This window comes from Betta splendens, chromosome 22 (genome assembly GCF_900634795.4).
Source record: "Betta splendens chromosome 22, fBetSpl5.4, whole genome shotgun sequence".
NCBI lineage: Eukaryota > Metazoa > Chordata > Actinopteri > Anabantiformes > Osphronemidae > Betta > Betta splendens.
Genome location: NC_040900.2, coordinates 1,970,377 through 1,989,865, shown reverse-complemented (window position 1 = coordinate 1,989,865; position 19,489 = coordinate 1,970,377). Strand labels below are relative to the sequence as shown.

The window sequence follows — 19,489 nt, the reverse complement described above, 5'->3', positions numbered from 1 at the left end:
TCGAATAATCGAAAAAAGGCCGAGCTCGCGCTGTCATCAAACATGTGGACTTCCTTTGGCAAATATCAACTCAACCTTTCCAATAAAAGGATAAAATGTATTTTAAGTGAAACATGCTGTTGTAAAACTGGCCTGAAGCTAATTGAATATTTACTCATCTTATCTTTTGGTTATTGAATGTCCTACACATCGTGTACGTAATGTGGCTGAACTGGTCACTTTAAGTGCTTCACTGTTCCTGTTGTGTGGAGGTTTCTGGGTGTTGGCTTATTGTAACATGTTGAACTGAAGGATATATAAATTATAAAATTAAGGTTTTGTTTGTGTAATGACTAAAGATTACAAATGACACGAGTTCAGGTCATAATGATCTAAACCAGTTGAATGTGATACCGGTCACTATAAACACAGTTCACACAGGATCCGGAGGAGCTGGAACAGCAGAGTTCTCCTTCATCGCGTAGCAACTACAGTGTGTTTATTCAAGGCTATCAACAAAAACTCCCCGAGACCAAAACGAATCCGTGTTACTATTTTACTCTGTGGACTTATAGTCTAACATGTAGCAGATGTGTCATAGGAACTGTAATCAGATTCCTTGCTTCCTCTCTCTGGTACTGAACTATAAATCTTTTAATAAAATAACCAGAAATCGATTTCAACACCAAACATGTTTTTTGTCCACCGATGTTCCAAGTGTTTTGTATCAGCATCAAAGGCACTGATGCTTTTTGACCTTCTGACTCATGTGAATTTCAGTAAAACCATAATCATCTAATCAATATGGGCTTTTTAAATATGTCAGAGTGGAAAATCTCAATGTGTATTATTTCAGCGAAGACTGCTTTGTTATTTCCTGTGCTTGTTTGTTATGTAATGTAAATAACTCACGTTGCTCAACAATAAAGCTTGTTTGTTCTTGTCAGAATGAACAAACAGCAGATTGTTCCTGTTTCTGCGCTGGTGGTATCAGCCATACCAGACATTCCACACACCTCCACGGACAAATCCTGCCTGGCTCAAGGTCCAAGCCTTCGGGCACGGCTCACGCCAGGTCTGTTATGTAATTTGGACCTGCTGCTGGTGATCCTGGTCCAGCGGCCGTTTCTACCAGCGGACGCTCCACCAGGACCCGGCAGCTGTGGCACCGCTGGGGCTCCCATAGTCCTGCGAGCAGCAATGGTATGTACATGAATAGATGACAGTGACTGTGAAGCTGTGTATTTGCATGATGTTTGCTCCTCATGTTTTACATGGTTCCTTTAAGGATCAGTCACGGTTGTCTGTGTTCGGTTTATATGAAGAGGTTCTGTCCAGTGCAGTCGTGGCTGAGGTCACGACAGGTTTGGTGGCTGGAGATGCTGCAGAAGTCTAACAGTGGTTTGAACAGGCCTGTGTGTGTGTGTGTGTGTGTGTGTGTGTGTGTGTGTGTGTGTGTGTGTGTGTGTGTGAGATGAGCCACAGTTCATTCACGTGATTGGGTTCAGCTGTTTTCCAGCCAGTCGATGTCATTCACACTCCTACTAAAAACTGTGTCACAGACCATCTCACAGTAAACAGTAAAGTTTTTTTAAATACTAAGAAACTATATGTGAGCCTGCAGTAGCGTTGTGTGACGGTTCGATGTTTGAGTCATGGTCAGGCTCAAAGTCAGCCTTGTGTTGTGTGTGTCCCTCACTTCTTGCCCCTTTGAAGAATCCTGTGATTTTTCCCCTCTTGTCTGACGTCATGAGCGGGAGGCCTGGGGCCTCCTGGTGGACTGGTTCATTTTCATTAGCAACATCCTGCAAAAGAGAAACCAACAGTGAAACAAGTGGAGTCTAATGTATTACCACGCGTCTCCTCAGGTTTCCTCTGGTCTCACTTCTTTCTCTGACAGATAACACTGTGCTGCCTGCTGCTTTCCTTCGACCGCTGCTTGAATCATTCTGACGCATAGTTACTTTTCTTTAATCCAACTTTTTCCTCTACTGCTTTTCACTTTTTCTTCTTCCAGCTCCATCTGAAGCCTGGTTCATTTTTATCTGTCACAAAATTATTGCTAATGCCAATATCCAGATAAAACACAGGCTGGGGCACATATTTCAGAGAAAAACAAGAAGAGAGCGGGAAGAGAAACAGACATTTGGGTCACTGATATTCAGCCAAACAGACAAAGGCCACAGACAAAATACTTAAGCTTGTAGTTTTCCTTCAATAAATAAAGAAGTTAAACATTTACACGTTTGTAATCCTTGTAATTTGATACAAAGGACATTACAAACTGATGGAGCAGACGCGCAGTGGTCGTGTTTGTCAGACGTTGGCTCCGTGTCAGTTCTCTGACGGTTCTCTGTTGGTTCTGTGCCGGTTCTGTGTTGGCTCCGTGTCCGTTCTCTGACGGTTCTCTGTTGGTTCTGTGTCGGTTCTGTGTTGGCTCCGTGTCCGTTCTCTGTCGGTTCTCTGTTGGCTTCGTGTCGGTTCTCTGTTGGCTCCGTGTCGGTTCTGTGTTGGTTCTGTTACTTTTCTGTGTCGGTTCTGTGTCAGCTCTGTTTTGAATCTGTGGCGGATCTGTGCTGGCTTTGTGTCAGTTCTCTGTTGGTCCTGTATATGTTCTGTGTCGGTTCTGTGTTGTTTCTGTATCCTTTTTTAATCCTTTTTGTGTTGGTTCTGTGTCGGTTCACTGTTGGTTCACTGTCGGTTCTGTGTTTGGTCCGTTCTGTGTCGATTCTCTGTTGGTTCTGTATCTTTTCGGTGTCGCTTCTGTATCTTTTCTGTGAGGGTTCTCTGTTGGTTTTGTATCTTTTCTGTGTCCGTTCACTGTCGGTTCTGTGTCAGTTCTGTGTCTGGTCCGTATTGTGTCGGTTCTCTGTTGGTTCTGTATCTTTTCTGTGTTGGTTCTGTGTTGGTTCTGTGTCGGTTCACTGTCGGCTCTGTGTCGACTCTGTCGGTTCTTTATCTTTTCGGTGACGGTTCTCTGTTGGTTTTGTATCTTTTCTGTGTCGGTTTACTGTCGGTTCTGTGTTGGTTCTGTGTCGGTTCACTGTCGGCTCTGTGTCAGTTCTGTGTTGGTTCTGTGTCGGTTCCTTGTTGGCTCTGTGTTGGTTCTGTGTCGGTTCTGTGTCGGTTCTTTGTTGGCTCCTTCCCTCCTTCTCCCTGGGGTAGATATGAGTCACTGACTCAGCAGCTGGTCTCCGTCAGCTCCAGTATCGCCCAGGAATCCACAGGAGACACGCTGCCGAACGCTGCACTCTGACGCCATCACTTCCTCTTTGCCCTTTTATGGACATGTTCATTCTGTGAAGAAAACAAGTGATTTGTTCAGGAAGTTCCCACATCTTTTTTAATTGCTCTCTGCTAGAGCATCAGCACCACTTGGTCCAGTCTGATTCTAAATCAGCAGGTTAAACTGTTAATGCAGCTGATTTGACAAACATTTATATTTGCACACTATTGTTTAGTATGGAAATTTGGACCTTTGACCCTCGTATTAAATAGACACGGTGTCCTGATCCAAAGGGGAGCCACCACCAGGCCTCGCATTCACGCAGCAGCTGCTCTCTTCCCATATTTTCATCTTCCTGCAAAAAGCAAAAGATGAATCACAAAAACAAAAGGGATGTCATTGTTTGTGCCGGCGCCGCTGACTGTGGATGAGTGGATTCCATTAGCGAGTGTTTAAACTGAGGTGTTTAGATTCCCCATTCCTGGCCGGGGGACAGTCCAGCCTCTGTCTCTCTCTCGCCCCGTCTCGCTCGCCCTTCTCGCCCGGCTGCGAGCGGAGGCGCTGGGCCGTTTGCTCCTGTTGTGAGCGTGAAGGCGGAGCTGCATCTGTCACTGACCACTGACAGCTCTCTCGCTCGCCCGCTCCCTGTTTATCCAGTCGGCTTTGTGGAATCCACAGAGGAAGCTCTCTCTCTCTCTCTCTCTCTCTCTCTCTCTCTCTCGCTCGCCCCATACTTTCACCTGCTCTGGTTTCCAGGTGGAGCTGTATCGGATCTGCCTCAAACCCTTTCTTTGCTTCTTCAGTTCATGGCTCCACCTCATCTGTCCTCAGGTTCTTGATGGAAATCGAAGCCGAGGGGAGGACTCCACGTGTTCTGTCCTTTAAGAGGCTGCAGATAACGTCTCAGCGTCGGTTGTTGCTTGTCTGCCTTATTGACTTTGGCGCGTTGACCATGTTTCAGCACTCGAACACAAGACACCTTTGTTTTCAGCTCCGCAGCGGTTCACGGCGCCTGAAGCGAAGACAAAGCGTCGACTTAACGACGATACGTCAAAGATCCCCTCATTAGTGGCTCTAATGAACCGAGTCTTAATGTGGCCTTTAAACACGGTTGGAGCCTCACTGTGACATGAATGAATGAATGAATGAATGAATGAATGAATGAATGAATGCTGAGCTGCATCTACACATCGCGCTGTGGGATGAAGGAGCCACAGCTCATGCTTTGGTGGTTTCTGTGGACACTGGACATCCGTCCCGTGAGCGGCTCCGGGCCATGACACCCCCCACCACCCCTTCGCTTCCTATTTCCCAACGCTCTCGTGAGAAAACCTCCTCGCGCTGGAAACTCTTGGAAACTGTGAAGTCACTTAGTCTGAGCCTCTGCTCCGTCCAGGGTTCGCTCCGCACTCCATTATGACTCCTGAGCCTCGGCCGGTCTGGTGAGATCAGGACATGAAGAAAGGGGCCGAGCCCCCAGCTGTGCAGCCATAAACCATCTCACATAATGTTGAGTGGATTTGGGATGAACACAAATGAGCACATCTGCACCGTCGCCTCCGCTCAGAACATCCAGCTCACGGAAACCCCGCGGCTCCAAACACCTTCGCCCCCTCATCTGGTCCTCTTTAACACCGGCAGCTGATCCGCCCGCCTTTGTGTGATGCTTCAGTTGGAACTGAGAGCCTTCTGTTTTTTTTGTCCATTCTTGGACCAATTTAAAGGATTTTCGCGTTTTTTGAACCACTACTTCATGAATAAGCCAGTTATTCCTCTTCCAAAGGCAACAATCTGCATCTGTTGACTTTGACTGGAGCTGACAGCGCCGTCCCTGCATCAGCATTAGGACCATCGTTAGCTCATTATGGATTAGGAGCGTGTTCGCTCAATAACAACCTGTTGCTATGCGGTGGACATATGCAGTCATGCATTGACCAGCGAGGCAGCGCATCCAAGATGGCGGCCGGCCAGAAGCAAACACAGGTCCACAGAGGCCGAGGGAGAGAGGAGGACGAGGGCTTGGAAGGAGAGGGTCACACGTCTCCAGAGTGACTGACAGACGCCTGCATCGTCCCACACGTGCATTAACACGCGCGTGAGCAGACGAGCCCACACACACACATGCAACGTGCACCCGGGCGCGTGCACGTGGGAGGGGCCGTGTCTGGATTCAGCTACAGTACAATACTGTGTGTGACGCTGCAGGTCACCCCCGTGTGCAGCTACAGCAGGTTACACACCTCAGAGGGGAAGATATGGAGGAGGAATATGTCACCTGAACGCTGAGCCCAGCTCCGCGTCAGACCGACGGAGCTAAAATTAGCCTGAGACGATGAGCCAGCGCCGCGTTGGACGGAGACGGACCGCTCGTACTATTTATTCCTCTCTGTGCTTCTCCAGACGTTTCGCTTCAGGACAGTTTGTGCTTCAGTAACTGAAGAAGTCTCTTCTGTGACTGTTTTCTTCATGTGCATCACACGTGATATATCTTTGTTGCTTTAAGGCAGCTGAACCTGTGTCTATAACCACATGCCCAGAAGTGAAGACAGACATCATATTATTAAAGTTCTCATAAGGAGGCATCAGCAGTGAAGCAGGGGTCACTGCTGCAGACTCCTGGGTCTGAGACAGACGCTCACGCAACTTAAACTGAGATAAAGCGAAACAGATTTTCACCATCGCAGGGAAGGAATTTCATCACAATAACCTTTGTGACTTTCTTTTGAAGGCGACGGCACTAACGGCAGCAGGAAGGACAGCCAGCCTCCATCTCCAAAACTATTTAATCTTGTTCCCTTATGATCTGGAATGTGGGGAATAGACCTAAAGGCTCATGCAGACGGGGAAGTCGTGAACAAACAGAAGCTTGAGTCAGTTCTGCAGATTCACGCTTCCTCCTCAGCGTCAGAGTTGCTCAAATGCAGCGTGTTGTCACCAGCTGGAGTGAATCTGCTCTGACAGTGGGTTCCTCATGGGGACAAACAGTGATGTCACCCAATTCTACACTTCTATTTTCTAATTGTTTGGTTGATGGTTGGATCTTGTTGCTCTTTGTCCGAACAATTAATTGTTTTCAAAAGGATCAAAGAGGCCGAACAGTCGCTTCACTTCGGAGAGAGCGAGAGAAAACATGCAGTTGGTTTGTTTGTAATTTATTCATTAGGAAGTCTAATGGTGGCAGGTCACATATTGTATTATATTGAATGTTGAGCCTGTGCAGGATGGAGGATCGTTTCATTCGTGGACCTTCTCATCAGTCTCTATCAGATGAAGAGCCTCGCGGGGTCTGAGCATGTTTCATGCACATGGGTCTGTCCTGCTGAGGAATGAAGGGGCTGCAGATAAGAGTCACCACCAGGAGCTGTAATAAGTGCAGCACCTAGAAAAAGGAAGTTTTCTATGGAAAGTTTGAGCATCCACCAAACATGAATGTGATAATACGCTTTGCAGCTACAGGACCTGCCTCACCACCTGCTCCACACTCCTGATCCACGGCTGGACGGCACATGTGGGAGGTAAACACTCCTGATTACATAAGAGTCCTCCTCAGTCCAACTCCAACAGAGGTACCTTCGGGTCTGCGCTCCTCTGTCGGTGGCACACGTGTGAGGTGGCTCTGGATGGAGCACACAGCGACGCAGACCACAGCCACAGCCACAGCAGACGGCTCATGTGACGGCTGGCTGTCAGCGCGGCCATTAAGTCTTTCAGTCAGATCGGGTTCAAACAAGCTCCTCTGGCGACCGGCGGCCACGCGAAGCCAAACCCAAGCAGAGATGCTGTACTTCGCTCTGAGCTTCCACTGGTGATGAAGGGACAGAAGGACTGCAACCACCTGTTACGGCCTTGAATAAAATTAAATTAAAATTAAATAAGTGAATAAACAGCCAGTGTGAGGTTCAAGGAAGTGTATGTGTGTGAACAGCAGGGGCGCAGCTCATGCATCATCAGCTGATGCATAGTGTGTCATCCTCACAGGTCCAGACAGGGGATTTAGTTCAACTGTATCACTGATGTCCTGGACGTTCATCAGTCGCAGGTCTTTGTCCACTAATGAGCAAAACGGATTCAAACATCTGGGACACGTGTGCATTTCAAGCGGTTGGGAGTCAGGTACACGGAGCTCTGTGTTCTTCACACATATCTCTTTACTGTCAGGAAGACGCTCCAGTCGAGCATCCTTTGGAAAACAACACCAGACTCCATCCTCTACAGATGATTACCTTCCCAGAACTGTGGCTTCGAGGACGGAGCCTGCTTTTAATTCTCTCTATTCCAGCTCTACATCGCGCTCTAACACATTACTGAAGTGTGCGGCGCCTCCAAACCAAACGGAACGGTCCACCATGACTTTTTATTTAAACTTAAGTCACCATGCTGCTCCTCCAGTAGTTTATACAAGATAAGAGCTGAAACTCTGAGAGAAAAGACAGAACAACAACAACAAAAAGCAGACAGAAACTAGGTGATTGTCAGGTTCTGGATCCTCACATCTGGACCTGGAGAACTACTGCACGGCCTCCAGTCCAGGTCAGGTGTAAGTGATGAAGCCCACACAACAAGACAAACACAAACAGGCCCATCAGGAATGCGGCCTTTCTTCGCAGGCAGCCGCTGGCAGGAGGTCCGGTGTCGGGCTGTCGACAGATCGGCTCCGTCAGTTTCGCTTTCTGAAACTATGCAGACTCTTTGGGGTTCAACAGACCCTGACGCGGGCCGAGCTCCGGGCGGTAGCGCGTCTCTGCTGCCGCTCGGCCCTCGAGGCGGGCGCTTCCTGCAGAGCGGGAGGAGGCCCAGGTCGGCCGCTGCGGCTTCACGGCCGTGGATGCTGAGGGCTTCCTGCTTAGTGGGAAGACCGAGGCTTAAATGACACTGGGATGATAGATGTGCTCAGAACTGCACGGAAACACGTCCATCTGGGAATAATCATACACAGTTCTTATATTTGGGGGGTGATGGGTGAGTCAGTCTATTTCAGACGATCCTGTTCATCAGCCGTTCCCGTCTCACAGCTGCATCACATTCAGTTCAGAACCCTACTTCCACTTTCAGCTTCCATTAGTACACTGCTTCAGCCAATGTTAATTGCATCTATCTGTTCAGTCTGACTTTTATACCACCAGGGACAATGTGTTGCTCCAATTAGTGTCCAATTTGATCTATTTTTAAATTTGTCTTTGGGGGAAAATGTGTTTTATATTTTCCTCACACATTTCTTGTGAGTATAAAAACAAAAATATGTTTCTGTAGTGGCAGGCTCATGTTTCCTCAGATTTACTGCACCAGCGCACACACTGTTCTGTAGATGCCACACTCTGAGGCCCTGTAAGTCCTTGTGGTGTTTATGTTGAGAGGATAATTATGGGAAGAATGTGCAGCGATGTTCCAGACAGCAGACAGCCCTTAGCTGCTCATCGTGATGGTGGTCTGGGGCGGCCATAATAGTGATGCTTTGGTTCTGGATGAACACTGAGCTCCTGGATTGATGAAATAGCCCAAGGATCCAGCATCTGAGGGCCCTGAATTCAACACACATGTCCCCAGCCGACACGATCGAGTGCTAGCCCTCGACTTCCCAGGGAGAGGAATACCACACAGAAGCCAGTTTGTTATTGTGCGTGAGCTACTTGACTCTGTTAGGTGTAAAGAAACAGGCATCTGGTTCCCAATCTCACATACGGTGCTAAGAGTTTGTTACTTCTAGGCTTTACTGAGTCATAAGGTTGGGAAAGTATCATTAGCTGTTGATATTTCATTAGAATTCTGCTGTGATCACATTTGGGGGGGGGGGGGCGACACTGTTCAGTTCCTGCGAAAGAGAAATGATTTAGTGAACATATATTAGACAAGGAAGGAAAATCCGTTCAAGAAAAGGTTTCTGTCAACAAAGGCCCTCAACCACAATCCCACCAACCTGCAGTAATAAGCACATCAGGTTTCAGCAAAAGCCACGTGATCTGAGGTGACACACTCCTCGCTTTCCCTGGATGGAGCTCAGAATAAAAGATCACGCGCAAGATCATAAGGAACGTGTTCGCCACGTGATGCGCTCCTCAGATCAGTGGATTCATGAACTGTTTCCATCATAACAACTTTTATTGGACTATCAATGCGGTCGCTCCTGTAACTTTGGTAAACAAATGCATCTTTTTCAGTCTGAGCCGAGTCTGGCAGCACGTAGCCCTCTGCTGGTCTGTGCATCAGCTTACAGAGTGAAGCAGAGGAAGGTCAAAGGTCAGGAACTCAAGTGGCGCAAAGTCTCCTCTCTAAAGAAGTCATGCATGAGTAAGCAGCATAGGGCCCAGTGTGAAGCGTGACCACTGCATTCTGACGCTTCTGCCATAAACCAATAGAAGGGCATTGAGAAAGAGACACTGAACCCGTGTCGTTATTGAGAGGTTGCAAAGGCAGCGTGACTGAAAACAGGCTCCTGCACATCTGCCCAGGCCGCGTGCCAGTATTCATCGGAGGTGCTATACTGTTATTAGGAATTATTAGCGACGCCGCGGTGAGTCGTGGCATGAGCAACACTGTTCCTGAGAAAAGTGCCTTCTCTCACTCCTCATGAGCCCAACCAAAAACATCCCTGCGTTACATAATGGACCTCCTTGTGTAGGCGTTCAACTCCACGATGGCCACACAGATGGACAATGATATGTGGTTCCAGCATCCTGACAGGATAACAAACGAACGAATCTGTCATCATGACAGAAATCTGATCTGAACGAATTTCCAGGTTTCTAAAATGTAACCCTGTTTCCGCTCTGCAGAAACTGATGTTTGCTGTTCGACACGAACATGCATTCGAAATCAGGATTTAGTGTTTACAACAATGTTTATAAAAGCAAGATTCACAGTATATTAGTGTACAAGCATTTACAGTAGATGATCATCGTATACAATAGTGGAAAACCATTTGAAAATGATTAAAGACAAAAGACAGTGATCCACTAGCACACGCAACCTGATGATTGGACCTGAACGCACCGACGGCAGTCTTCAGAACCACGCGGAGAAGCCGTGCTCTTCCTTCACCACCCATATGCTATCAATCACCTTGCCATACTGGAAAACACAGAGATGTCTTTGTTAGCTGTGCTGTAATACTGGCTAATGGGCCCTTCTGGGCTATAATCATTTGATTTTTGCTCACTTGATCATCAGAAACCTGCTCCAAGTAAATATGGGTAGTGTTGACGACTTGCATGCGACCGTAGCCGTAATCTGTGCTGCGGAAAGCGCTCCACGCTTTGGGGTTGGGATTAAACCTGTCAGTCCTCTCCCTGCAGCCCTGCAGAGGAATCAGCAGTGATTAAACTGAGCTGCCCGTCTCTCTTCAGCTCCAGGTACAAAGGCCGGCGTTGTAGAGTGTTGATGACGGGCCGCTGTGTGGCTGAATGACAGAGCACGTGCGGCGCTGCTCGCTACCACATCACAGAACACTAGCCACAGGAACAGCTGGTACCAAACTCCTGTGGCAGAGCAGCTGCCACACAGGCGAGGCTGAGTACAATACGCACGCACTGATCTCTGTGGAACCATGTCAACAACGCTGCAGCGATATGAACCCACTCACAGCAGAACCGGTGACAACGTGAACTGGAGCTCTGGGGTTCACATAAGGCTGCTCTTTGCTCCCATTGAACACCTGAAAAGAACAGGAAGACTCTTCAACTCAAGTAAATCGGAGACTGAGAGGATTTGAATGATGTTGGAACCTGACAGCTGACCTTGTCGCCATAAACAGGCCAAAGTCTCTCATACGTGTGCTCGTGAGCCCACAGCTCCAGATCCACTCCTGTGAAAGAGATTAGATGATAGTCAGCGACCTCCTCCAGACCAACAACAGCTTCTGCTGTGTAATCAGCTGCTGCTCAGATCGCCGTCCCATTTCATTTTAAGATTTCTCCACAACAACAAAAGCTTAAGATCAGAGCGAGTCAAATCCACCACAAGTTTAATAATCAAATGCAACAAACAAGTCTGAGGAATGTAACGCAGGAAAAACATTTGGAAATGCGTGCTGGGCTGTCGGCCAAACCCAAGGTCTGTGTTTTGAATAAGGAATACTTGGATTGGTCCGTGCTTTGCAAATGTCTGCTTTAGTCTGACTGAGCGTGCAAATTTGTGATCCTAAACACCCATTAGCAGCGCAACAGCTGGAAACCAAAGGGGAACATACCATAGCGGTAAAATAGATCCTCCAGACCAGGAGCCGGCGGTTTGGTGTCGTTACGTCCCCGTCGGACCTGAGATGTAACAGAGAGGAGCGAGGACATCATGAACCGACATCAACACCCAAAGTAGGAGCCGATCCCCAAAGTGCTACCTGATGGAGCCACCACCGTCCACGCTACCGTCCAAGTGCTGAGAGGAGTTATTCTAACTGGAAACTATTTGGGCCAATTTACAGCCATTATGACAACATACCGTACTGAATGTGCTCATGGTTACGATGTGTACGGAGCCGCTTGCCAACGCGCTCGACATGTCTGCTACACACGAGCCAAGTGTCAGGCAACACAGCGGAACACGCAGTTTACGGATGTCTTTATATGACAGAATACGGGAAATCCTCAGACTGGGAACACTGTGAGTCATTTATTGGACTTTTCTAATAAGGTGATGATTTCTCTGCTTGTATAGATTCTATTTAAGGCTGTGGGAGGAAATGTGTTGTTTTGGCTGTTTTGTAGATTAAGCAAGAATTGAAGTCAGGAGTTTGATTCACTTACAAAGGAGTCAAACTTGGTGCAGTCGTCCTGGTCGTCATCTGAGCAGTACATGGGCCGGTGTCCCATGGTGATGATCCACGGACGCACCGCTCTGTTCTCGGGCCTGTTCGCCTCCTGGATCAGGAGAATAAGCGTCACAATCAAACTCTAGAACGCAACACAGCATAAGCACAAACATAATGAATGGGAAAAATAAAAGTCAAGTAATGTGAAGTAGTCGTTAACCTGCAGGTCCTTCTCCAGCCATTCGAACTGCTTGAAGAGCAGCTCCAGGCCAAACTCCAGGTAGAAGTAAACCTCAGTGGACAGAGAGATGAAGTGAGCGGAGCCCAGGTTCCAGCTGTGGACACACACACACACGCACGCACATGCACACACACACACACACACACACACACACACACACACACACACACACACACACACACACACACACACACACACACACACACACACAGGTAAAATGATGCACAGTTCTGACCCAGTCCTGGTGTTACTGGACTCAACATGTTTCAACCTCCGAGGACCTGAGATGAGGTTTGCTTTAGTTTTTGTCTTTGCTTTAGTTGGTTCTGTGTTGTCAGCAGAGTTGACCCGGTTTCAGTCGGTACCGTAGGATGAAGTCAAAGGAGCTCCAGGTTCTATTATGTTTAAATGAAAGCTGTGATGTCTTTATCTGTGGCTCTGTCAGCATCGAGTGGGCGGCTGCTCTGAGCTGTAATAAGGTACTGTCTGTCTGAGAGGCTGCTCTGAAGCGGACCGAGCCACTTAGAGGCAGAGAGGGCAAGTTATGCTGGGAGAGTTCTGCATGTTTGGAGCTGGAACCCGTCTGACATCCTGCCGCCTGCTTAAACACATGCAAAGAGCAAACGGCCGCGGCCCCTCACCTGTACCACAGGCTCTCGGTCCGGCCCGGCATGCTGAAGCGATTCCTGTAGTTGGAGAAGTTGCTGTGGACAAACAAGTGGGTGAGAAGCGTAACTGGGACAATGTACCGTCTTTGAACATCTGACAAACAGTAATTAACGCCACAAATGGCTGTTGTCTCTTATTCTGCGGTGCCTACAGCAGAGCTCAACAATCCACCCAGCATGTGCACCAGATGATTCCGAGCTTTCTCCAACCAGCAATTCCTAAAATCAGGCTCTAATTTTGGTACGCTTCTTTTGTTTTATGTTCACTTGCAGTTTTCATTACATCTTGGCAGGGCAGGCCGGGTGGTAGATCATTGGATAATGACGCCCATCAAACTGTGGTTGTGACATCTGCTTCAAGCACCGAAACTGAAGCCAGTCTTAGATGTTTAGAGCAAGCATACTCTTTGCTGTCTCCGGACTATCAGTGGCTGCAGCTCCAAAATTAAAGGCCGGAGAAAAACATGCATGCAGCTCAGTGACGTCACCCATTAGGTTCTTTGAAGCCAGGGCTCATGGTCAGTTTCTGAAGGCAGATCATCAAAAACTGGGCAATGTGGCTTAGTCTGTGTGGAGCTGAGATGAAATGGGTCAGTTGAAGCCCCCATGGGCCCAAGTGCAATACACCTGCCTCTAATTGGTACTATGGTATATGCAGAAAAAGGCCATTCAACACACAATCTGTCCACAGACTCTTTTAACAGCTCTTCATTTCAACATCAGCAGGAGCCTCATTAATGAGACTAAATGATGGAAAGGCGGCAATGCTGTGGACAGCAGACAGGTCAGAGTTCACGGTCTCATCAGCGCAGTGACAATACTTATTGAGCCGATCTTTCCTCTGGGGGTCAAACATACTATTACTTAATAATTAACAGATTAGTCAATAATATGTAGCCGTGAATGAACTTTGGGTGTGTCTGTGAGTCATGGAAGTGAACCAAGAAAAGACATTAAATGGTTTCTGCTCCCATCTTGTGGCTACGAAGGTTAACAGCAAAGGTGAACGAGGATCTGCTAGTATTTGTTGAACAAACACCCACTGTCTCCAGGAACCCAAACACAAAATAGCAATTAATGAGCCAAGGGACCAGAGACTGAGCTTTTATGTTTCAAATACAAAATTCATATCTGACTAAGCTCCATCTCAGGACACTGATTCAAACGGTTATTTTCCTGTCTGGAGCCTTGCATTGTGCCTGGTGGACAAAGAAAGTGTTGATTGGGGCCTGAGCATCTCCAAAGATGGGCTGTTCTCATCCAGCTGGAATGCTGGCTGAAACACTTGTGGTGGGCCTCTGTCTCAGTAGCTTTGTACCCATTAGGCTGAGGTTGGAAGTGGAGAGAAAACAGAGCGATACCAGGAGAGAGAAGTACAAACCAGCAGCTGGGATGAACTGGAACCTCAACAACACCACAGAACAAAACATCTGGAGCTAGGATTATGTAATGCAGCGACTGGGTTTTTGATATTAGGAGCTTATGTTAAGATGCAGCGCCAAGGAAAGAAGCTTCACCTCCACGGTGGCCAGGCAGCAGTCACACTGCGATGGCAGAGGAGGAGCGTCCTGGTCCACGTAGCAGCAGCAGCGAGTATGAAAACACCCAGGACTGACTCTAGCAGATGTTTAAGGAAAACGCTGCTGATCCTTGAGTGGAAGTGGAAATCTACAGTAGCCTCCAGTTAAGAGATATTAGTGAATATCAGTATCAGGTTGTTGATATAATATATTCCAAAGACGTCATACTGACTAATAAAAATGAAATGAAACATATTTAATCTATATTTAAATGTATTCTTTGTTTTTCTTTTTTCTCAGTCAGCTCCATTTCTTGTTTCTCCTGCTCCAAAGTGAGCAACACATCATATGACGATGAGCCAAAGTGCAGAGCGAGGCCGTCTCTGAAGGCAGATAGCAGGCTGGTGATTCTCACTCAGATAAATGTTTGCTTTGGACGGCGCTGCCTTGTTTAGATGTTGGCGGTTCCTGAGGCTGCTCCAGCCGTTGGAGACCAAAATAGCTCCCATCTGTTTGCGTGGTGCGATGCGGGGTTTTTCGGCAGACCAAGGTGTTTTCCTATAGCGGAAAGAAAACTGAGGCCGACCAACACCCCCCCCAGCACCCAACTCCATCCTGCCAAAAGCCTCCACATGCACACAGGCAGAGCTGAATGCAATTTGTCAAGAGACGTCTCCAATCAGTATGTGATAAAACAGGAAGTTATTCTGAAACAGAAAGTGTCTACAACGCAAACAAAACGACACGACAGCCTCCCTCTGAGGTCTAAACGTCAGACTGTTAAAAAGGCGTTCAGATAAGTTCCACCTACTATGTAGATTCATGGTTGCCTGGACAGGTCATGTAGGGGACGTAGGCTGCGATGGACTGGATCTGCCTCATGAACTCATCCCCGATCCTGGCATTGTCCTACAACAGCATCAATTAGCGTTACACACTGTGCAACTGATTTTCCCAGACAACAATTCTCTATTAGCTGAAATTCAGGCAAACGCAGGAATGTGTCATCAGCGGGAAGTGAAGTATCAAGACTCAGACAGTACCTCATGCATATCATAGGCAAAGTCCCCTGTTAAACAAATAAAAGAAATAAGTCAACAACAAAGAACACATATCTATTAATTTACTTGTGCCCGTGTGTTTATCTGTCGATTAGCTTTTCATGAGACATGAATCAATCAGTCTGTAAGTGCAGAACGCACCAATGTGCAGGACGACGTCGTACATGCCGAGCTGCGTCTCCTTCTGTAGTCGAGCTAGCGACTGAGGATTCTCGTTGCCAAGGTCACCGTACAGAGCAAATCTGGGACTGAAGCTACTGCTGTCATTCAGAGCGGTGAAGGAAAACACGTCGCTCCAGCCGTCATCACTGCCACAGTGATAGACTGGAAAAACCACAGAAGAGGGAGATTTACAGTGAGACAGTGAGTTGAGACCAAAGTCAGTGATGCTGGAGACCTGCTCACCATAAGCAGTAGCGGGTTTGAGTCCTGTCAGTGTCACTCTGTGGATGAACATCCTCCTCTTCTCCGTCCCTGAATCTACAAACAGGGTTGCGTCCCCTTTGGCTGCCATGTCAAACAGTCGGCCCCCCATGACGCCGTATTCCACTGTGCTCCCTGTTTTATTGAAGGTGGTCCAGGTCACCAGCATGGAACCTGGCTCTCCTGTGAACAAAAGCTTCATTACTAGAAATTTACTTCATACTGCATTTATGAGGAGAGGTCAGAGAAAGATCCTCAGGAAAAAGCTGACTCTGCACAAAAGTGGTAGTTTTAATCTTGCTGCTATAAAGATACTGTGACATCTAAACCATTGATTTCATTAAAGCCTTTACTTACTGTATTTAATAACTTCCTTTACATGACATGTACAGAAGGTTCAGTTTAAATGTCAGTAAACGCCATAGAATCACAGAGTCCCATAGAATCACACATCCATAGAATCATTCATATTACACCAGTGCTTTCAGTAATGGCACGCCTACCTGGATAGGAGAGGTGCACCTGCTCTGGCTGCGTCCACACAGGAGGGATGCCAAGGACCAACAGGGGAGCAAGGCCCAACACGGCCCAGGCAGCATGAACAGGCCCCATATCAGCACTGCACTGTCACAAGGCTGAACGAGGTACCGACACAAGCAGGTCAAACTGGTTTAAAACTGGTTTATGGCTGGAATCACATGATCTTTAAAGCATTCACACCACAAATCACACGACACCTGAGCATTGATTTGAAAAGGTTGATATAAACCTCTGCATTCAGCCTCCCAACCAACGACCCACCCAGGTTTACGGCTCTGTGCTCGGTGCCAGCGCTCGCTGTGTTTCAGTCCGGCGCTGGCTGATGAAGCTGCACGAGCAAAAACCACAGAGTCAGCGAGAACCACACGGAAGGAGATCATGAGTCAGTGAAAGCAGCTGATGTTTTTCTGCTGTGACTGTGTGTTCAACGGATTAGAGCATAAGTCAAGTCACAGCTTGCTGCAGCTGACACGCTCCACTGATCGGGAGTTACACACAAAGCCTTTTAATTACAGCCACAGCTCTGGTCTCATTAATTATGCCAACGAACCCTGATCAGCTGACTGCTTGTAGTTCCCAGGATCAGTCCAGCCAGTCCTTCTCTACACTTACAGCTAGAAACTAGCGGTACTGTGGCTGTTGAGGAGCAGGGTTAGACCCCCAGACCCCCAGACCCCCCAGGTTGAACAGGGCTGAGGTCTGCAGCGGGACTGCGCCAATAGCCGCTAGAGGGCGCACGTCCCAACGACACAACCTGTTTAACTGGAGTTATTTTCGCTCGGTGGCAGTGGTAGAAAAGAAGCAAAGTGATTCACGTCATCCATTATCTCGATATTAAAGGGTGAGTTTTCTACATTTACTTTACTACGCAGTAAAATGATTTGAGGTTCTGTTAGCATCTGTGTCCCGGACGCCAAACTGCGCTAACTACCGGCCTCGTTTTACACCGTCGCGCACATTGATGGTGTTTATGGTGACTTGATTATTACAGCTCAGCCCGAAAGCTCTGACCCGAAACACGAAGCCAAGGTTGCCTGTAAACATAGTAACTGAACGGACTCACGACCTCAGTTACTTGGTCCTGGAGCAGTTCCTGCAACGTCATCGCGCAGGAAAGCGTGACCACGAGGATTCTGGGAAATTGTGTTTTAGCTTTTTGTTTAAAATGTTGTAACATTCATGGTTATGAATGTTACAACATTTAATACAAATAATGTCCGAGAAGGCAATGTGTGAAGTGCATTTTCTAAATGTACTTCACTGCTACGGGACTATTTAATTTGCTGTTGACTATTTGTTATTTTTGATTCAGATCTAATGGATTCCAGCAATGAAGACGACAACCAGAACCGTGGTTCTGCTCCTCAGCACGATGCAGCCCAGTACAGAGTGAGTGTGGTGTGACAAACACAGAGCGAATCTGAGCTCAGCTGTGTGTTATTTACTGTATCAGTCCAAACTGTGTTTTTAATTGCAGGTGGATTATGACTATGACGAGTGCAACAAACAGAGGTATGACAGCGTTTAGTGAGTTTATATCAGGGGCGTCGTGATGAACGTGCTGTACCGTTTAACAGACACCCAGGCAGCCGCTCAGGCAACGTCCCATCCCGGGTTAAACGGGTGGTGTCGTGTAAGAGGAGGACCCACCATCTGACCGTGGCCCGCAAGAAGCAGCCCGGGCCGGGGAGGACGACCGACGGTCCCAACAAGGAGAATGAGATGCAGGACGTGAAGCAGGAGATTTTCAACATGGACCCTTGGGAGTTCCCAATAAACATCAATACTAACCACCAGACTGGGAAAGCTGGTTCTGAAGAGCCAGACAACCGTGCCCTCAGTGAGGTCAGCAGTGCCTGCGCACACTGCTGTTGTTTTAACCGTGTTCTAATGAAATGAACGTAATGTTCCGCAGCTCGCCGGGGACCACAGCACCGTGGCCGACGTTCTCTTTGGACGGAGCCTGAGACTCAGAGTGGCTCTGACGCTGTGGCAGAGGAGCGTTGGGGAGCTGCTGACCTACTTCCTCAGGTACAGGCCGGTGGCTTCAAACACGCAACACGGGGCTCACGCTGTGAGTTTGAACAAGCTGCTACTGAAACGATGCCTTTACACAGAATACAAGACACCGCGGTGTTTGTGGACTTTCTGCCAATAATAACCAAGAGGTCAGTGATGAGTTCTGCAGGACTTTAACTGCTGTTAACTACAGATCTATACTTTTATGTTTCAATTAAACACAATATTCTCTGCAGCATTGATGAAAACTGTGCCAGAGTTACTATCGGCTGCTGTGTCGACCTCTTGCCTTTGGTTAAACAAGTCCTCAGGAGTCCGTATGAAGAGTGTGTATGCACGCACATACATGCAGTGGCAGGGTGTTACAGACATGACTGTGATTTAACCCCACGTCTGCTTCCAGTTACCTTACTGTTGGACTGAAGTGGATGCATTCAGTTCTGAACAACTGGCACGACGCGTTGAGAGCAGGCGACTGTGATGAATCAGCTGAAACGGCGTTGGATATGTGAGTGCTGTTGATTTGGCCTACGCTATAACAGCAGCAAACACAAGCTCAGGCAGCATTTCCTGTAACATTCACCACCAACATCTGACAGCGCACAGTGTTTCCAGTGGAACTCGCTACTGCAGTGACTTTAATGAACTCTCGTTGCAGAAACGTCGAAGCGTTTAAGCAGCAGGTAGTGGAGCTGTGGTACCAGAACCCTTCACTGGCGTCGCTGCCAGGACCTGCAGGAGACGCAGCGAAGGTCAGCGCTGCACTGATGCTGCAGCGTCGCTGCAAATAACCGTTTGACTCACTGGAGCCTTTTACATCTGCCCCCTCAGGTCATCGATTCTCTTCTGTCTCATCTCACCTGCCGACAGTGAGGAGCTCCTTTCACCTGTAGCAGTTATTAGAAAATAAGAAAACAAGTGTCTATTATTAATATTATTATTATACCTGTAATGACTAATTTATTGAGAGAGCAACTTATTTACTGAAATACTGGAAAGTCTTAATAAATTAGTTGTATTTGAGTGTGGTGTTTTCATTGTTTTAATTTTTTAATTTTATTTTATTTCCTTA

The 19,489-nt window shown here is 47.6% G+C and overlaps 2 protein-coding genes across 6 annotated transcripts; one reads left to right on the top strand and one right to left on the bottom strand.

Annotated features, from left to right (window-relative positions):
• The first annotated feature begins 1,138 nt into the window (after positions 1-1,138).
• On the top strand, positions 1,139-19,440 carry LOC114848134 (KATNB1-like protein 1). The gene is made up of 10 exons (XM_041069111.2): positions 1,139-1,182; positions 17,711-17,787; positions 17,876-17,910; positions 17,976-18,243; positions 18,314-18,429; positions 18,516-18,566; positions 18,654-18,743; positions 18,821-18,925; positions 19,076-19,169; positions 19,249-19,440. The coding sequence occupies exons 2-10, from the start codon at positions 17,716-17,718 to the stop codon at positions 19,288-19,290; spliced, it is 873 nt and encodes a 290-aa protein (XP_040925045.1). The 5' UTR covers positions 1,139-1,182; positions 17,711-17,715; the 3' UTR covers positions 19,291-19,440.
• Positions 10,022-17,519, bottom strand: acp7 (acid phosphatase 7, tartrate resistant (putative)). 5 transcript variants are annotated; one of them, XM_029138364.2, is made up of 15 exons: positions 17,465-17,519; positions 16,628-16,726; positions 16,362-16,493; positions 15,841-16,041; positions 15,577-15,759; positions 15,418-15,443; positions 15,186-15,283; positions 12,828-12,890; positions 12,166-12,280; positions 11,941-12,054; positions 11,388-11,454; positions 10,936-11,003; positions 10,782-10,853; positions 10,359-10,496; positions 10,022-10,270 (listed from the first exon to the last, which is right to left on the bottom strand). In XM_029138364.2, the coding sequence occupies exons 3-15, from the start codon at positions 16,468-16,470 to the stop codon at positions 10,205-10,207; spliced, it is 1,320 nt and encodes a 439-aa protein (XP_028994197.1). In that variant the 5' UTR covers positions 16,471-16,493; positions 16,628-16,726; positions 17,465-17,519; the 3' UTR covers positions 10,022-10,204. The 5 variants fall into 5 exon arrangements, with proteins under 5 accessions (XP_028994197.1, XP_028994201.1, XP_028994199.1 ...); XM_029138368.2 differs by having other exon boundaries at positions 16,660-16,726; positions 17,465-17,517; XM_029138366.3 differs by having other exon boundaries at positions 16,596-16,726; positions 17,465-17,487.
• Positions 19,441-19,489: the final 49 nt, after the last annotated feature.

Excerpts from the sequence above, each read along its gene's own strand:
- acp7 (XM_029138364.2), bottom strand. The coding sequence starts at position 16,470 with ATGGGGCCTGTTCATGCTGCCTGGGCCGTGTTGGGCCTTGCTCCCCTG. Across the intron at positions 15,760-15,840 it reads CAAACCCGCTACTGCTTATG|TCTATCACTGTGGCAGTGAT; the intron begins GTGAGCAGGTCT and ends TGGTTTTTCCAG. Across the intron at positions 12,055-12,165 it reads GGCTGGAGAAGGACCTGCAG|GAGGCGAACAGGCCCGAGAA; the intron begins GTTAACGACTAC and ends CTCCTGATCCAG.
- LOC114848134 (XM_041069111.2), top strand. The coding sequence starts at position 17,716 with ATGGATTCCAGCAATGAAGACGACAACCAGAACCGTGGTTCTGCTCCT. Across the intron at positions 18,926-19,075 it reads GCTGAAACGGCGTTGGATAT|AAACGTCGAAGCGTTTAAGC; the intron begins GTGAGTGCTGTT and ends CTCTCGTTGCAG. Across the intron at positions 19,170-19,248 it reads CTGCAGGAGACGCAGCGAAG|GTCATCGATTCTCTTCTGTC; the intron begins GTCAGCGCTGCA and ends CTGCCCCCTCAG.